General features: G+C 43.8%; 1 protein-coding gene across 2 annotated transcripts in view; it reads left to right on the top strand.

Annotated features, from left to right (window-relative positions):
- The window catches only part of IQGAP2 (IQ motif containing GTPase activating protein 2), a 319,379-nt gene that overhangs the window by 289,186 nt on the left and 10,227 nt on the right, over positions 1 to 19,966 (top strand). For both annotated transcript variants that reach the window (XM_088443725.1, XM_088443724.1), the window contains 5 exons: positions 858 to 960; positions 4,120 to 4,261; positions 17,576 to 17,663; positions 18,071 to 18,283; positions 19,615 to 19,775. In XM_088443725.1, the coding sequence (XP_088299851.1) occupies positions 858 to 960; positions 4,120 to 4,261; positions 17,576 to 17,663; positions 18,071 to 18,283; positions 19,615 to 19,775 (707 nt within the window). The remainder of the gene's footprint in view (positions 1 to 857; positions 961 to 4,119; positions 4,262 to 17,575; positions 17,664 to 18,070; positions 18,284 to 19,614; positions 19,776 to 19,966) is intronic.

Raw genomic sequence — 19,966 nt, 5'->3', positions numbered from 1 at the left:
CCGGCAGCCTAAACCTAACTCACCCTCCCGGCAGCCTCTACCTAACCCTCCCTTCCGGCAGCCAAACCCTAACCACCTCCTAGTGCCTAACCCTAGCCCTCCCCCTTACCCCAATACTTAACATCTATGTGCCGGCGGTCAGGATTCTGACAGGTGTCGGGATTCCGACTGTTGGTATTATGACCGCAAACCACAGCAATTGATATAATTGGTATCTGCACTTGTGCCAGCCCCATGCTAGGTGCAAGAGACCCGTATGAAACAGGCTTCCCTTCCCCGTACGCACCTCTCAGAATCTCACCAAGCTTTTGTTTCACATCCATGGCACTCCCATGTGATCGCTTTGCCACATGCCAGTTCCCGCCCCAATACGCCCTATTTCACGGAAAGACAGATCCGGGCAAATTGCATCCAATGCAGAATAGGATGGCCATTCTCAAAAATGCATAAAGTTACTTCAGGGCATGCGCAGTATACAGAATCTCGCCATTTGCGTCCATGAAGAGGTCCCTGCGACTGTATGTTATGTAGGACTGTGTACAGCGCCTTTGGTAGAAATTATAGTGAAATATTACCTATTCTAAAACATTACCTGTCTAATTATTATTCATATGAAAGTTGTGTTAATACTTAGTAAAGACAAACGAGCATTCTTCTTCTTTTTATTGTTTATTATAATGGATATTTGTGGGCTAAGAAATGTTTAAATGAAACCTTCCTATAATAGTCTGTAATATTAGCAGCTCCACTACCACAAACAGGTAAAAGTAACTCTATATCTATAGCCGTGTGTTTGCAATGCAGGCAAATATAGTGTAATCCAGATTAATAGTTCACTGTTTTATTTGTCATTTTAGCTGCTTTTAGAACATCAGGACGCTATTTCACCAGACCACAATGACGTTCTGCACGAGCTGCTGGAAGCACTTGGTACCGTCCCTGACGTGGAATCTTTTCTTGGTATGACAAGTTGGTTATATTTATTTTCTTTTTGTTTATTGCCTGTGTCAGTGGACATATTATTTGTATTAAAGTGACTTGTTTTTGTTAAGTCATTTCCTGCTCTGCGGCTGAACAGATAAGTAAAACAGTTCTTGTTATTATACACAGTATCACGCATATTACACACACTGTATGTACCATGATGACAAATGCAAGAGGGAGATTTCTGTTTACTGATTTTGCCGTATCATCAAGTACATAAGTGACTTCCATTATAATCTTGTATTAAACAAGCCATAGGGGCTGGGGCCCATCCGACAATCTTCTGAGCCGCGTTACACAAATCTAGCCTAATGCCTTGCTATAATCTAAATCAGGGGTGGGCAGACTTTTGGACTCTGTGATCTACTTTTAAAACTAAAAAACCTTTCGTGATCTACTAAGCCAGAAATAGGGGCATGGTATGCAAAAAAGGGGGTGTGACCTCACAGCAAGGGGTTTGTCCTGCCGAAATCACACATACAGTAGTATCCCCAATTCAAATGACTCCACACTGCAGCACGATCTTATTCACATTACACCACATAGTAGTGTCCCTTATACACATTGCCCACAGTAGTGCCCCTTATACACATTGCCCACAGTAGTGCCCCTTATACAATATCTACTGTAGTAGTGCCCCTTATGCATTGCCCAATGTAGTAGTGCCATTATGCAATGCCCCCTGTAGTAGTGCTCCTTATGCAATGCTCCCTGTAGCTGTGCCCATTATGCAGTTCCTCCTGTAGTTGTGCCCATAATTGCAATGCCCCCTGTATTAGAGTCCATTATTCAATGTCCCTGTAGTTGTGCCCATTATGCAATGCCCTCTGTATTAGAGCCCCTTATGCAGTGCCCCTATAGTTGTGCTTATTATTAAGTGCCCCCTGTAGTTGTGCCCATTATGCAATGCCCGCTGTATTAGAGCCCTTTATGCAGTGCCCCTTATGCAGTGTCCACAGTAGTGCCCCTTATGCTGTAGCCGCAGTACTGGTGCCCCCTCCTAGTGTAGAACATGCCTCACTCCCCTGTGCAGTACTTGCCTGTCTTCACGCTGGGCACCATTCCATGCCATCAGCTATCCCACTTTCACGCCTGCGTAGACTCTGTCTGCCGCTGACTGGATCTAACTTGAGCAGGCGCACAGGCTCCTCATGACGTGGGTGACATGACGTCACCCGTGCACTGCATTACTGGAAATGCTGGCATCTGAAGCGATCAGAGGCTTCTTTAGTCTCTGATCGTTTCAGAGACCAGCGTTCCCAGTTGCTGCAGGAAGTTGGTCGCGATCTACCGACGTCTTGGCTGGCTCTGATCTAAATTATCAAAATAAACATTTACATGTTTTCAGTAACATCACAGTTTGTCCACAAAAGAAAACACTCCAAAATAGCTGTATATATATATACAGTGGGTGTGTATCAGAAGTGAGAGAATGAACAATTGTATGATAAACCTCAGTATATAGTCACTGACCAAATGGCAGAATAAATAGTGTCCGATTTGTTTAGAATTTATCAAAACATAAAAAGAAATTCTAAACTTTGGAACTCAATCTGAATATCTTCAATGCATTTATATTAAAATGTTTTAATAAAGTACATGTCATTCTGGTGATACGCTGCCTTGTCCACAACACGAGGGCAATTATAATCTTAGCAAAATTGATCGGCAACCTGCTAGTACATTCCAAATTCTGGTTTAGGCCCCATGGGGCCTTTATGAAATATTCAGGTTTGGGGCAGCTTCCACCCAGTTGAAAAAATACCTAAAAAGGGGTTTGAGTAATCCGGGCCCCATAATACCTGCTGGTCCCTAGGCAGGATCCTAGATTTCCTAATGGATGATCCAACTCTGGTAAAAGTGTGGGAAGAAGACTGCTCTATGCCTCCCTGAGCAGAATTGGGTACGGATCCTTTGATGCTCTATCGGCGCCTGTGTCCCCCCGAGGAGGCGAAGGGAAGTGATTCACAGAGTGATAATGGGAACAGTTACTAAGACAATAGAGTTATGCTTTATATTAACTGGAGTTAAATGAAATGCAAAGCAAAACTTTGCTTAACAATAATTAACAGTGGTTTTAATCTGTGTAATAGATCACTGTAGTCATTGTTCTACCTCTAGCATGAGAAAATATACATTCTTGTTTTATAAAATCTGCTTATTTGTGACATGGTTTCATTATTAGTTTTCCTTTCTGTAGAGCTTTGTCTGTGAAAGAGTGCGGCATTTGTCTGCCTATTGATAAGTCTATTGCATGTGACCATTCACTCACAACACACACAAGCAGAATATACACACTTCATCTAAGTACATACATCCCACATAGTAAGCAGTGCAGTGATGCCATGTCACTGCCCACACAGACCGGCACAGAAGCCTCTCCTGTTGCCATTGCATCTCTGTCATGTATGTCATTGCTGTCTGTGAGGACACGTGCAAAGGTTTCTGTAAGTCCCAAACTGCTGGTATTTATTTACCTGGCGGTATGTTCCTGTCACGTCACACTGGGAAAAGATTATTAACTTCATGTACGCAAATGTTTGGGATCCTGCCAGTTTTGGTTAAATGACATTATTAAGTGATGCCGTGTGCTGTGTCTTACGGTGTAGTTTTGTGTGGTGGGGGAGTGGAGAAATATCTAATTACTTTAGTGGACAAAGTTAAGTGACTAAAATGTATGCACTGTGGGTGCAAGAAACAGGGCCATAGTGAACTGATCCAGTACTATTGAGGGGGCATTGCCTAATCGTGGGAGGCGTGGCCACACCCCTTAGATAAAAAGCCTATTGTGCTGGGGAGGGGTCCTGGCTCAAATCCAAGGGGGGGGGCCCATCAGTGTGATCACGCCCCCCTCCAGGCAGAGACTGCTGCAATCTCTCTTCTCCCACTACAACAACAGCAGTGTGTGCTGGGCTGCTGACGGGCAAGGGCCTGGGTAATTAGTACCCGCCCCCCCCCCTCTCGGCTCCCAGAAATGGGGTTACACTAGCATCTTGTCAAACTGCAGATCCTGGTTTTTCTTGAAAAAAAATAAAATTGTTACAATGTATAGTAACACTGCTAGTAAGCGGCCGTTCCCTCTTTTTTTATTATACAGATTTAATTATTGACAAAATGCTTTTTTTTGTGTGGCAGGTGAGGGCACAGTTGACTCCAATGATCCCAACAAAGAGAACGCGCTTAGTCAGATGGCAAAAACTGAGATCTCTCTTTCACTAACTAGTAAATTTGATTTGCGGGAAGGGGAAGATAAGGATATGAAGAGCATGATGATCAAGTGAGTATTTTACCTCAAAGTATTGAGAAGATTAATGTGCAGTTCACTAAAAGCTTTATTTTCTGCATGGAGACCATCAAAGGCGTCGCAATAGGTGATGACACCACCTCCCGACCCCTTGCGCGCGCTAAAGTGGGCTGTGAGGTCACGTCCCCTGATTCGTGCCGTTCCGGGGGAGGGGGGGGACGACGACCGTGTATCATGCCCTGTCCATGTCATGCTGGAGGCTTGCCACCACCCATCACCACTGCAGCTCTACTATTTTAGTGTCACTCTCTCGGATGGGGTCACCCTGTGCGGCTGCATCCCCTCCCTTGTGATGCCACTGTAGACCCTACAGAAATAGGATTGTGCTCTTTTATTCAGCATCACCTGTGTGAACATGGTTTTGCACTGTTAACATTTTAAAGCTTTAGAGGAATGGATGGAATTGTTCAATAGTGTCATCATACTACAGGATTACATCTATATAATAATTCTGTAAGGTCTGTCCCGTCTCCACCATGCATGCGCACTGCTAGGAGGAGACCTAGTCTAGGAGGAGGATGGGGTAAGTATAGGAAGTGGGGCGAGACCTAGCAGGGGGGGAAGGGAGGTGGTTGGCGTTATGGGACAGCCAGCAGAGGGGAAGGCAGAGCAGTGGTCAGAGAGAGAGGATGGGGCCGAGCCTGGGGTCAGACTGAGGTGACCCTCAATATGCCAGGTCACTTTACTAGTATAACATATTAACATAAATATTACAGAGGAAAGGAGAAAGGTATTTCATGAGAATCAGCCATACATACATTTACTGACAGTAAAAATGTGGTGTAACGTACATCTGTCAGTAAGAAAAGTCACGAAGTCAGAAAAAAATCTGACTGTACTACACTAGCCAAGGCGTGCCCAAGCACATGGGTAGTCCCAGCCGGAATGTAGTTACCATCCGAGCGGCCGGGATGCCAGAGATCAGAATATAGGCGCCGGAATACCAACAGCATTTGGAATCCAGGTGCCAGAATCCCAACTGCCGCCATCCCGATAGTAAGTATTGTAAGTGTTAGCAGGAGGGTTAGGGTTAGGCTGCGGGGAGGGTGTATAGGGTGAGGCTGCAGTGGTTAAGGTTTAATTTTTGGGAAAGGTGGGCTAGTGTTGGGGGGTTAGAGTTAGGAGACTTACCTAATTGGGTCGGGATTCTGACTGTTGGGAGGCTGCTGCTGGTATTCTGACCGCCAGCATCCCGTACCCAATCCTCCCAGCCTTGTGGCCCAATTTCCCTGTAATTTTTTACTGTTAGAGAAGTTCTGCTGTGTAATAGTAATGTGAATGTGTGATTCATTTTAATAAAAAATAAAAGTAAATACAATGTATAGTGTTTGGCAACCTTGCAGGCCAGGAGATGGTAGGGACTAAAGAGTGACACTTACGGGAATGTGTGCGTTGTGAGATTTACATAGGATTATTGTATCAATTATAGAAATAAGTAATGGACAGCATGATGTAACTTTAAAAAGGGGTTACATACTAACACCAAGATATATAGCTGTACAATAGAAACACACATTTACTTTTTGTATGTACAGTAGTAGTACATCTCATGTTTCTGTGTGTGCTCCATGTCCTGCTCATTACTCTGCGCCCACATTAGAGAGATTCTTGACTTTCTTATGTTGAATTTCTGGATGAACATCTAACATTACTAAGGATAATGGTTCAAGTAAGTACAAGAACATATTTTCTGATTAGAGCCATCTGTAAGCACTTTGATCCTCGGCTAATACTGCTCTCTGGAGAATTTCACATCCTGATCTCTTGATTTTTTTTTTAGTTCAAATTAATGAACACCCAGAACAATGAAATGTTATTTGGTGTGCTGAAGAGCTGTGATCTCCTATTTAGGCATCATTCACATTACTCCCGGCCCTAGTGAATCTTAAATTCTCTGTTCCCTATCACTTGGACAAACAATCTAGCAAACAATTAACCTACCAGAGTGTTTTTGGATTGTGGGAAGAAACCAGAGAACCTAGCTGAAACCACCTGAGACACTGAGAGAACATACAAACTCCATGCATATTCCAGGCATGAAAGGGGGCTAATGTGGGGGAAGTGTGAGGGGGGGGGATAATATTTTACCATTTAGGGGAATGGGAGAGGTTTTTTTTTATTGACTCTTTGGGGGAGGGGGTTTATTATACATTGACATTTCGGTAAGGGGTACTGAAACAGTGGGGGCCTATGGACAATATTTTTTATTAAATATTTAAATATATATTTTGAAATCAATTCCAAACTTGGTTTATGAGAAAAAAAAGCATTTTTTTTTTTATATTAGCCAGTTATGGGGTCAAACTCCGTAGTAAAGAAATACATTACAGGTTGAGTCTCCCATATCCAAATATTCCGAAATACGGAATATTTTTAGCGTGACTGAGATAGTGAAAACTTTGCTTTTTGATGTACACAAACTTTGTTTAAGGCACAAAATGATTAAGAATAAAGTATAAAATTACTTATAGGCTGTGTGTATAAGGTGTATATGACACACAAATGAATTTCATGTATGTACACAAACTTTGTTTGAGCCACAAAATTATTGAAAGTATTGTATAAAATTACATTCAGGCTGTGTGTATAAGGTGTATATAAATCATAAATGTATTCTGTGTTTAGATTTGGGCCCTATTCCTAAAACATTTCAATATGGTATGCAAATATTCCAAAATACGTAATATTCCGATATCCAAAATACCCCTGGTCCCAAGCATTTTGGATATGGGAGACTCGACCTGTATTTCTTTTTGGAGGTTTGAAAGTGGAGACTTACATAGCTGCCTTTAGTAGTCTAGACTAATTGCACATCGACCTATAAATAACAAATTGGATATTTGATCAAAATCAGTCTTTGATCTCCATAAATATGTTCTTGATTTATCTGCTATAGGAACTATCAACACAGACTTGCCTATTCTCCCGAAAGTTATGGGAGACTTCCAGAAGAGTAGACTGCCCTCCCGTATCCTGCCTACTTCCTAGCGAAGTGGGCACTAAAGGGAGGATAATGGCGCAAATCGCAGGTATAAGGGGAAGGGCGGGGCCAATATGCTATTTGAATGAAATTTAAATGGCTAGTGACGTGTAGCCCTGGGCCCCGCCCCCACCTCCAGTCAGCTGCATCTCTCTTCCGGGCTTCTCCAGGAGGAGAGGGGGCAAAAGTAGGTAAGTATACATTTTAGAGATGAGCGGTTCGGATTCTGTGGAATCCGAACCGCTCCGAACATAGGGGATCCAAGTCCACCCGAACCCTGTTCTGGTGTTCCCCGCTTGACTCGGATCCCCGTTCGAGGCCCGAACGGCGGCCGCCTGATGTCGGATTCTCGCTAGAGAATCCGACATCAGGGATCCTATTGTGTAGGGCAGACCGCTGTGATAGCGGTCTGCCCTACACAGAACAAACACACAGCCGCCAGCGGCAGCTGTGTGTTTGTTACAGCAGCCAATGAGAGTCACACAGACTCTCATTGGCTGCTGCACGGAGGGAGCCGGCTGGAGCTCACTCAGGAGCTCCATCTTCCGGCTCCCTCGTCGTCGCGTGGCAGCAGAGCGGACGGAGGCTGGAGCGGGGATACAAGTACTTTTTTTTTTTTTCGTTTTTTTTTTGTGTGTATGGGGGCCTGCTAATGGGAAGCCTGTTACTGGGGGGGGGGGGGGGGCATACTACTGGGGGCCTGCTAATGGGGGGCATACTACTGGGGGGGCATACTACTACTGGGGGCACTGCATAGGGGGCCCTACTACTAAGGGGACTGCATAGGGGGCACCACTGCTGCGGGCATTGTGTAAGGGACACCACTGCTGGGGGCATTGTGTAAGGGACACTATTGCTGTGGGCATTGTATAAGTGGCACTACTACTGCGGGCATTGTATAAGGGGCATTACTACTGTGGGCTTTGTGTATAAGGGGCACTACTGTGGGCATTGTGTAAAAGGGGCACTACTGTGTGTCGTAACATAAATAAGAGACACTACTTTATGGTGTAACGTGAATCAGGGGCACTATGTGCGGTGTAATGTGAATAAGATTGTGCACTGTGACTCCTTGGGCCGTAGCCTACTTTGTAAACAAGTACTGTGATTCTGCTGGCCGTACCCCACTGGGTGGGTGCACTACTTTTCATTTCTGCCACTGCTGTGTGGCAATGTGTCATAGATGTGCTTTATACTGTGGTGTCTGTGTCGTTGTGCCACTGCTTTGTCGCTTAGTAACCAGTCAGCTCACTGCAACCTATGGCCAATAATGTTGAAAACAATATTATAAGCTGTGATATGGTCTAAATTGACTGGAAATTAATGTTATTGAGGTTAATAATACTCTAGGAAGAAAAAAAAGACTAATTTATGTTATTTTAGCTTTTTTTTTGTCAATTTTTGTAAAAAAATCCAAATCCAAAGCCAGTCACCGCAGTTTGGCAAATCCAAATCCAAAGCCGGACGACTAATTAGAACCAAATCCAAATCCGGCAAAAATGGTCCGGCGCACATCCCCAATACATTTATTGGCACCACTGTGACTACAGTTCCTGTACATGCAGCCTGACACTTGTTATATCTTGTTGCTACTTTCCTAAACCAACATATAACTCGCTGCAAGTGTGCTCCAAATGATTGGGTGTCCGCAGCTGCTATTATTATACCAAATAATACCATTTATTTTGACTGTTGTAATGTGCCCACAGTACTAGTAATCAGTGCCAGTTCACATGGGCCTGGAGCTGAAATGTATGAAGGGCCTTTTGTGTGCTGGTGCAGGGGTTTGAGACAAGCGCTGCGGCTGTGTGACTAGTGATGTGGGGTGGTGGCAGTACTTGTGGGCGTGGTCAACAGAGGAGGCGTGGCCTGTGCAGTGGCCATCTCAACGGAGATCATAGTTGGCGCCTACTTTTAACCACAATATACTGGAGCTATAACAAGTAAAAGGTTGTTTTTTTTGCGAAAGGCTGAGAACTGTACTGGCTGTCTTTCTTTGACTGCTAGAATAGTTTAGAGTAATAAAAAAATAAATTAAATAAAAAAAATCCCAAATTGTTCACTGATAACTGGCATATTTCTGTGAGTGTTTATCCAACATCCCTAGCTACTGCAGTAACTTAGCTGTTGCCTTTTTAAAAAAACAAAATAGCTACAGTACAATGGAACTAATGTACCAAGGCGGTAAATATGGTATGCAATCGGGAAGCCGGCTGCCGAGATTCCCGACTGCTTTATCCCGCCGTGGGATAAATGACGGGCGTCTATATCTAGACGCCGCTCATTTCCCCGACGCCGGGAGACAGGCGTCCGGCATCCCGATCGAGCGCGGGGGGGGGAGGGTTAGGTTTAGGGCAACCGGGGGGGATTTAGGGTTAGGCATCCCCCCCCCTGGGAGGGTTAGGGCTAGGCTAGGGGGAGGGAGGGATGGTTAGGGATAGGCGCGCCCGGGGGGGACTTAGGGTTAGGCCCTTCCCGGGGGACCTAGGTTTAGGCAGCAGGGAAGGGGGGGTTAGGGTTAGGCACTTAGAGGGGGGATTAGGGTTAGGCACTTAGAGGGGGGATTATGGTTAGGCACAGGGGGGGAGGTTAGGGTTAGGCACCCCTAAGTAGGGTTAGGGGGGTTAGGTTAGATTAGTTCATATTTACCTTACCACGATCGGGATTTCCAGCGCTGTCGGCCTTCCACTACCGGGCTCTGCTGTTTTGTCAGGCTGCCGCTGCCGGGATTCAAACTCCTGGCCATGCGGCAGCCGGGATATCATACCGATTCCGTAAATATTATATATATTGTCACACATACATACATACATACATTATTTTTATTATGTGAGGAGGGTTGGGAATATTTATATGTATACAAAGCTAGGCTTTTTCTGTTACCCGGGGCAAAGACAAGACTCGACTCAGTGCCTGTGTTTTTTCGGTATCTACACTTTACAATGGAGCATGCAGATTCAGCTGTCTCAAAACTCAATGGCTAAGTATTGCTGCCTGTACTACACTACCTCGCCAAGCACTGGAGTAACCACCTTTCTATACAGAGAACATCACAATGACTGCCATTTAATACAGAGAACATCACAGTAACCACCAGATAATGCAGAGACCGCCATATAATACAGAGAGCATCACAGTGACCGCCATATAATACAAAGAATATTGCAGTGCCTGCCATATAGTACACCAAGCATCTAATTGACCACCACTACACTACAGAGAACATTGCAATGAGTGCCATATAATACAGAGAACACCAATGACCACCACAAAGTACACAGGGTATCACTGCCACACACTATGGACCCTGAATTGGATAAATCAGACAGCTAGCTGCTGGCAGATCTATAACAACTATAATATATATCATGAATAGATGGCTGGCACTCTGGACATCTAGGGCCTGATTCAGAGATTGACACTAATGCGATCGCAGCTGTGATTTTGTACGCAACACAGCTGCGAGAATATGCTAATGGTTCCAAAGATCACCCGGGCATAAGGACGCACAGCGCTGCATTCTCATATGCGTACGACGTCGCTTAACTGCATAAATGAGTAATATCGACACACATCGAGCAGCCATCTTGCCCTTGCGTCAGGTTTGACCAGCTGCAGACTCGACAGCTGAGAGTTCTCATGTTGCGTAGGAGATCACGGGCTAATTTATGCATGCCCATGGAACAGCATTTAAACACACCTGCGTTTTTTTCTGACCACCCCTCATTACCTCCCACAAATGCTGACTGCCTGTCACTCACTGTGCGATGGATTCCTATGTGTGTCCGTAATCACAGTGCGGTCTCTGTTCACGTTAAGTGCTGCTTAAATGCATGCGCAATGGCAAGCAATCGCTCAATCTGCGCCCGCAATCACCATTGCGTTCATCTCGGAATCAGACTCCTAGTACTCAAACACAGGAGATCAACAGTAGTTTTAAGTGTTTCAGGACTCAATGATCTTTCATTCAGCGCGGAGGTAGCTACACACACACACACACACGCACACACACGCACGCACACATATATTTTGCACACATGAACACAGGTACACACACAGAAGCATTAAAGTATTGTTTTGTTTATTTTGGTCTGTTTCATTGTCATGCAGGGGCATACAAAGGAGCAGTGTTACCTCTGACGCACAGAGCCCTCTCTATATTATCTCTGTTATGGTCAGTTATAAGCCCTGAATAAATGAGCAGAGCTATAACTTTTTCCTAGATTGGCCTATTATAGGAGCACACTCCAATGCACTCTGAAAATGTGGCCCAATAGAGAACCACTTGTGACAGGCAGTTAATACCTCCCCCATCTCTTACCTGTCCTGATGTTCTGCTCCCCTCTAATAGTAGAGTACCTCATTACTGCTGCCACCAGGTACCTCTGCACAGTGGAGCCAGGATGAGGGCACCCAATGAGAGGCAGCTTTACACTTCACCAGGTCACCACTGTGGGACATACAAATCTCTGGGTGGTGAATGAGCGGGGCATCAATAGACCGGAGTTTTTATGACATGCACAGGGGACACAAATGGACCAGGTGGTGGAGCTTAGCAGGGGCGGAGCTTCGGGCAGCATGGGGCGGAGCTTCGTACAGCTCCCGTTGGTTGGGGGGGTATAGTAATGGGGCTTCTGAGCTTGGATTGGCATGTCAGGAGTTGAATGGACGTGTCATGGAGGCATTGGAGTCCTGTAGCTATTGACCTGAGAAGTTATTTTTGCTATCTGCACTGGAGTGGCTCCTAAAGGGCAACTAGGCCGGTAGATCGGTCTTCGGACCAATCCGTTGTCTAAGTGTGTACCCAGCATTAGATTTGGGAGATGGGTGTCAAAACTCAAATCTGAATTGTAGTGTAATAATAAAGCTGTCCAGCATTTGTGGGCTACATGCAAAAGCAGCCAGTATTTACCACACATGCAAAAAAGTAAATGTAATTGCCCAGTGTTCTCCCTAGGCTGTTTTTTGCGGGTGCACCACCCGGCAAGAAACAGCCTGCCACCCGGCACTTTGGAAGCCTGCAAGTGGGGACAGTATCTGGGAGCTGTATAAAAAGGACCAGATCCTACAGACTTTGCAGCTTTTTCATAATCAGACGACTGGGCCTCTAATAAAAGAAGAGTATAATTAATATATAAAATGTTATTTCAAGTTTAAATCAATATAAGGTCAGGGTTTTATTATTGTGAAGACCCCACCCGGCTACTTCTTGATGCCACCTGGCTGGAATTTTTTTCTGGAGAGAACACTGTTGCCCCCCTTGCATTGCACAATGGTTTGTCCAGGTGCACAGTTATTTGCTCATTTTTGCTTTACTCCCAACTCAGAATCAGGACTGTTGATATTAAAATGAACATCTGTATACCCCTGCCTGTACCTTCTAAAATCTTACCTATAAACCTCTAAGGATGACGCTTAATTTGCGTATGCAGTCATACAGTAAATAGAGACTCCAGACTTAGAACATGTGGTTCCAACGCACAAAGTATTGTTCAAGTAAAAAGTACAGTCAGTTACACGCTATTGATCCAGACACAATTAGACGCAAAGGAATTATACAGACCCCCAAGTACAGTATACATACGCCGCGCTTCCGGACCCGGTGATAGGCATCAGCAAGAGACCCCGTTGTCATTCAGTAAGAAGACTAAAGACTCAGTGCTTGAGCACACATGTTTATACCCCCCCAGAATAGACAGGACAATAGAGAAGTTTCTTGCTTATGCCATTGGTTCCCAGGGGAGAAGCATATGTTACAGTGCATTTAACAGGCTGGTTCAAATAGACTCGCCCAGCCTCTAACAACTGAGGGTCTTTTCCCTCCCGCCTCCCCATGCTGCATCCTAACAGTTGTTCCTAAAATATACATTTTGCTGCTTGTAGGCTCTGCGATCCATAAGTTGAGAATGCATGATGCGATCTCCACACCGATAGTACTGGAATTCTGTAAAATAAGTATGCATCAGTACGAACCCAAACACTGCTGTCTTAACATGTATAGAACCTTAGTTATCAAATATCTTTATTTCACAGCATTTAAACTAACTGAACCAACTTAAATCATATACTTTAAAGCTTATTAAACCTTATGTGTGAATATGTAATGTGTGAGTATTCGGGGTTTGATATAAAGACGTATTTGTGTGTATGAGGAAGGGTGCAGTTAACTCTCACTGAGTGAACATTTTAGCAGTGTGACATGCTGGGCCAGATAGTTCCACATGCCCACTCTGTGAGCAGTCCCCCCCACCTGTCCCAGACTTCAAAAGAAAAACTCTTTTATTCTTCCAGTCTCTTGTGTGAAATGCAAATAACCCAGCTACAAGAGACAGACATAACATGACACTCTAGTCTTTGAAATCATGTCATTGCAGGAAGCTTGCTAATGTAGGTGTGTATTCGAGCCAGGCCACCTGTTGTGAGGGCAAACACTGTCCAGGAAGCTTATCTACACAAGCTAGTTGTCACGTAGTCACTTGCTTTATTCAGCTAATGCAATCAATTTTTGCATACTGTAAAGTCATTTCTGAAATATATCCTTTACAATACGTAAAGTCATGAAATAGGCTTCTGGTGAATCGTCGTAACTTGCTAATAGTATTATCGCCACATGTACTAAAGTGTGAGTTTATCTAAAATGGCGCTTAGGCGGCCATCTCGCAAAATGGCGTCTTGCGGCCAGTCACAAGATGGTGTCGCTGCGATTCAATTTTAAACTGATCTTGTCTCAGCCAATAATCCAGTTTTGACAAGCCTATCAGCTGCCAATAGTACTAATGTCTAATTACATGGACAGTAATATGTTAATAGCATTAGCAGTGTCTAGTAATATTTAGGGATGTGCGCCGGACCATTTTTCCCGAATTTGGATTTGGTTCTAATTCGTCGTTTGGATTTGGCAAACTGCGGTGATTTGGAATTTTTTTTTAAAATTGACGAAAAAAAAACCATAAAATCACATAAATTGGGCTTTTTTTTTCTTCCTTGAGTATTATTAACCTAAATAACCTTAATTTCCAGTCACTTACAGTCAATTTAGACCACCGCACAGCTTAAATTAGTTTTCACCATTATTGGCCAAAGGTTGCAGTGAGCTGACTGGATGCCAAGCGACAAAGCAGCGGCACAGACACCACAGTTTAAAGCACATCAATGACACATTGCCACACAGCAGTGGCAGAAATGAAAAGTAGTGCACCCACCCAGTGGGGTACGGCCAGCAGAATCACAGCAATTGTTTACAAAGTGGGCTACGGCCCAAGGAGTCACAGTGCACAATCTTATTCACATTACACCACACATAGTGGCTCCTGCCTCCGTCCGCTCTGCTCTATTACGCGCGGAGGGAGCCGGAAGACGGAGCTCATGAGTGAGCTCCAACCAGCTCCCTCCGTGCAGCAGCCAATGAGAGTCTGTGTGACTCTCATTGGCTGCTATAACAAACACACAGCTGCCGCTGGTGGCTGTGTGTTTGTTTCTGTGTAGAGCAGACCGCTATCACAGCGGTCTGCCCTATACTAGAGGAGCCCTGACGTCGGATTCTCTCACGAGAATCCGACATCAGGAGGCCGCCGTTCGGCCCCGAACGGGGATCCGAGTCAGGCGAGGAACACCCGAACAGGGTTCGGGTGTACTCTGATCCCCTATATTCGGAGCGGTTCGGATTCCACAGAATCCGAACCGCTCATCTCTAGTAATATTCTGACAGTAATACATGTGTCCAGTGATGTGCCAGCAATAACTGTATTGATTTGTCTACAATTGTAACAAGTCAATAATAGAACAGCAATAAGAGTAATGTCCATTGATAATCCACACGTAATATGCCAGCAGTAACAGTAATGTCAGATTGATAAGAGACTAGCAATACTTGTGCTTAATATTGTCAGTTAATATATTATGTCCAGTATTTTATCCATACAGTACTACAGGTTGAGTCTCCCATATCCAAATATTCCAAAATACGGAATATTTTTAGCATGACTGAGATAGTGAAAACTTAGATTTTTGATGGTTTAATGTACACAAACTTTGTTTAAGGCACACAATTATTAAAAATAAAGTATACAATGACCTATAGGCTATGTGTATAAGGTGTATATGACACATAAATTAATTTCATTAATGTACACAAACTTTGTTTGAGCCACAAAATTATTGAAAATATTGTATAATATTACCTTCAGGCTGTGTGTATAAGGTGTATATGAATCATAAATGCATTCTGGGTTTAGATTTGGGCCCTATTCCTAAGACATTTCAATATGATATGCAAATATTCCAAAATACGGAATATTCCGATATCCAAAATACCCTTGGTCCCAAGTATTTTGGCTATGGGAGACTCAACCTGTATTAGCTATGGTTAATAGCAGCAGTAATAGAAGTACCCAATAATAAGTTAGCAGTAGATGTACCCAATGGACTGCCAGCAGTGATGAGATGTGTCCTATAATATGTTATCTGTAATCAGCCACAATGTACTAATGCCCGGGCATATGGACAGCAATGTATATACCTCACTTCTGCCTCCACCACCTGCTTCTCATTCAGCCAGCTGAAATCACCACTGCCCCAGTGCCCCGTCACATACTGGCAGAGTCGTACTGTCAGCTTCTATTTGGACGTCACGTTGCCAAATAATAGCAGCAAGCACAAAATTACATAAGCAAGGGGCTCTGTTCAGTATGAATGGGGGAAAATCTGTATATTCCTCTTTTCTACCACTGCCCCCAGTCCACATGCCATGCACCTCTTGAGGGTTGACGTTTGGGCAAAATCTACATACACTTCAATGCATTACATCTAGCCAGGCAATTTGGAACTAATTGTCTTTGAAGATAACCTTTAAGAGTGCATCTCTGTAACAGTGATAGGATTAATTGGTATATATTTTGTTCTTGGCCACTGGAGCTGGAGCACATTCTTTCCCATGTGTCTGATTTGATGTGTATATTACTTTTTTTTGTATAAAAACTAAACAATCATGATGGGAAAGTTTTTACTAAACAGTTTATTTGAATTACTGCCATAACCACAGCAGTTTTGTACATAACTTTTAACATTTCACACACTCATAGTTGCCAGGTTTTTAATAGGACGTCCAGGGTCTGCTGGGCAGGTAGATGTAAGCACATAGCATGCTGTACAGTCTTATATCCCCCATTATCTCACTAATGCATTGGCATGGTGTTTCTTTGTTGTTATTGTGTATACAAGACTATTTTTTTTCTGTATACATATTCTCTTCCTGTATCTGTTTTAAGAGAAACTATATTGAATACTGAAAAATCGGGACAGTTCCAGGGATAAATCTTGAGACTCTGAGCTTGATCCAGAGGTGGTCACAAATCCCGTCGCTGCTGCATCTTTGTTCGCAGCAGAATTGAGAAGATATGCTAATGTTGCAACCCCCAGGATTTGTACAGAGACTCCCATCGGCTGCGTCTCTGATCCGCCGTTTGCGTACAACTACGCACCATTGATCCTCTAATCCTATTTGCTTAGAATGTCGGTTGGAACTAAGACATCGAGGCCCGTGCCACTACATACAAGGACGCAGTCGCTGGCTGCGACTCCCCCGATACGGTCGCGACACTTCTGCATTTGACTGGCCGCCCCCCTGTTGTTGCCACATTAACGAAATTCAGATCCCTTTGCAGAGCCAGCACATCACAGGGAGAGCATTACATGGGTTATAATAGTTTAAGTGGTGTACTGCGCTTTTTTTTAAACCATCAACTAAGGGACTGATGCTGAGTGAGTCGTACGCCAGTTCTCGTAGCGTTCCACTCACGCTGTACGTGCTCACACATCAAACGCCACACATACCCTGCTGTGCAGAGCTGCACCCAGTTTGAATTTTTCAAACCTTACAGATGGGGGTAAAATGTGGCGTTCTCTTATAGGCACAGAACAACGCATCCCATGTACACAAGCGAGTGAGCGTGGATACGGCTGAAGGAAGGTGAATCTTTTGCACCTGCTATAGGACATGTGGAAGAACATGATTATACGAATGACTTAAAGTAAAATAGGCACACATGCTGCCAGTGCAGGGGTTATGTATCCCCAGAGGCGCACACTTCTGCGTATGTACGGAAATACGTACATTTTGTGCAGCTTTCTTTTGCATAATTTATGTTTTGCCACCAACTGTACATCAGACCCTCATTGATTAATATATGTGAGTGTCATTGTTTTACTAAGCAAAAAGAGACCAATTTTAGTATAAAATCCCAGGGTTTGTAGAGAAACAGCATTACTTGTGGCTACTGCTAAACTGTATCCCGTTCTTTTTCTTGTAGGACTAAAAAGCTGATTGTGGATGTGATCCGCACACAGCCTGGAGAGAGACTATTGGAAATTTTGGAAACTGCTGCCTCTACGCCACAGGTAATAAAATGTATCATGGTATGTAGGAGTTTTCTACACGTCACTGCTCAATGATGCAATACAGTGAGTAATAGATACACTGTGTGTCAATGGAGCATTACCTAATGTGATGACCTAGTTGGCTTACTGAATAGTGAGTGTTATAGTAAATGTTCCTTCAGAAATGTAGACTGTTTATATTTGTCTCCTGTAAGGCTGAATGCACATACAGTAACATCTGGGTCACATTACTGGTGTAAATGGATAATTCCTGGGAACATTGTGTAGGATGTGAACACTTAGACATCCATTCATTTTGCTAAGGTGGATTTTTATATCAAACCATTTACAGATCCCCTGGTTTCCCGCTACGTGTCACTTTATGGTGATTGTGTAATGGGCACAATATTTACATACTCTGCTTTCAGGAAAATGAACACCTAAAGGTCATCGAGAAACGAGCGGCTCTTGACGCCAAAACTCCAGATAGAATGAAGAGGAGTCAGTCTGTGCTGGAAGATGGTCAGCTGCCCTTGGAGCAAAAGAAGAGGAAAATACTTCGAAATCTCCGGACTTTAGAACAAGCTGGTCTAGTGACAGAGGGGACAAAGTACCAAGAAATTATCAATGAGATTGCGAAGGTTCTAAAATGTTATTTTATACCTATACTGTACATCTCTGCAGACTGCATGTTATCCTCTCTATCACTGATATTTATATTGTACATATTTATAGACCTCACTTCCTATGTTCCTCTTCTAACCACAATGCACTGTGGGCCTCATTCAGCAGTGCACGCCCCGTTTTCTAGGAGTGGCCAGCCCAGGATCTGCGTTGATCAACAAAGTGTCCTTGGCTTGCAAGCCGGCCAGTCTGAGTAAGCTGAGGCTTACTCAGCTGGCCGGAGGCCAAGGTGCCGTCCACCATTGCGACCATTGATGGTCGTGATGGTGATCCCAACCTGTGAACCTCTGTCGCAGTGCTGGGATCGCAAATGCAGCAGGGGGTGTCATACACCACCTTCTGCAATTGCATAATAGCAAGGATCGCAAATGCAAAGCTGCCTGCGTGCATATGTCATATACTGTATCTATAGCCTGCGTGCAGCTTTACAATTGCGATCCTTGCTGAATCAGGCCCTTTGTTCTTTATCACTTTCCAAACACATGCCTTATATAAGCAAAGGTAATGCAGACTCATGCCGTCACACATACAAATGTATTGGATAACCATGGAATCTACCCTTTATCCCAGTATTCTAAGACTGTCTGGTGATCCAAAGAGAGTGCCAGGAATAGCTGCATTCACTTCCTGGCCCGTTGGCCGTGGCACCACCGCATTCTAAGTGAAAGGGTTTGCAGTGAGGACCTGTGACATCTCTAGGACAACCCACCACCAGGGAGGACCTCTGTTAGCACTAATAAATCTGTGTGAATATAAACTGGAGCTTATAGATGCTGCTGTATATCATTATTGTGTTAGAGCCAACTGACATTGAGTTTATTAATGGAAGGATTCACAAACTCCAAATTATACGCCTCTGCCCCTAGCAATCCTTCATACCTAACATATAAGTATAATTTGGGCTAGTATTAGTCAGTATATCTACAGTCTATATGTTGACAGGAGTATGACAATGGCTTAATAGTGACACAGTTTTATTGTTAAAGCATTTTAACTGTCGGCATTATAACTTTCAACATGGTGCTTTACTAATATGTTCACAGTTATAGTGCCAACATGGTTAAAATGCTTTAACTAACAAATGTGTCGACATTCTCACGTTGACATATTGACAAAACTAATCTGTTCCATTTGTGTACATTAATATTCAGATCAATAAAAATGTACTCACTATGTGTATCTGTATACAACTGGCTAATGTTACAAATTGCACACTACTTTTGTAGAACATGTAGTCTACGGTTACAGCCTAATATAACACATGGCTGCTTATTCCATTTCTTCACAGGATATCCGAAACCAAAGGCGCCATCGGCAGCGGAGAAAGGCTGAACTTGTAAAATTACAGCAAACACTCAATGCCCTGAACTCCAAGACCGCGTTCTTTGAGGACCAGATTACCTATTATAACACCTATATCAAGACCTGTCTGGACAACTTGACCAGGAAGTATGTTCTAGCTGTCTGTGTGTAGCAAACATACTTTAGCTCAGGGATCCGGCCAGGCGGTCTACATTTTGAATGTCGACGTGGGCTTTAGGTCAATGGCCACTATATCGTCATGCAAAAAGGTTGACATGTTCATAATGTCAACATTTAATATGTTGACACCAGAATGTCGACATATGGGGTTTTTGGGG

The sequence above is a fragment of the Taudactylus pleione genome, unplaced genomic scaffold (genome assembly GCF_031769625.1).
Source record: "Taudactylus pleione unplaced genomic scaffold, aTauple2 ptg000333l, whole genome shotgun sequence".
In the NCBI taxonomy this organism is placed as follows: Eukaryota; Metazoa; Chordata; class Amphibia; order Anura; family Myobatrachidae; genus Taudactylus; species Taudactylus pleione.
This window is presented reverse-complemented; position numbering and strand designations above follow the sequence as displayed.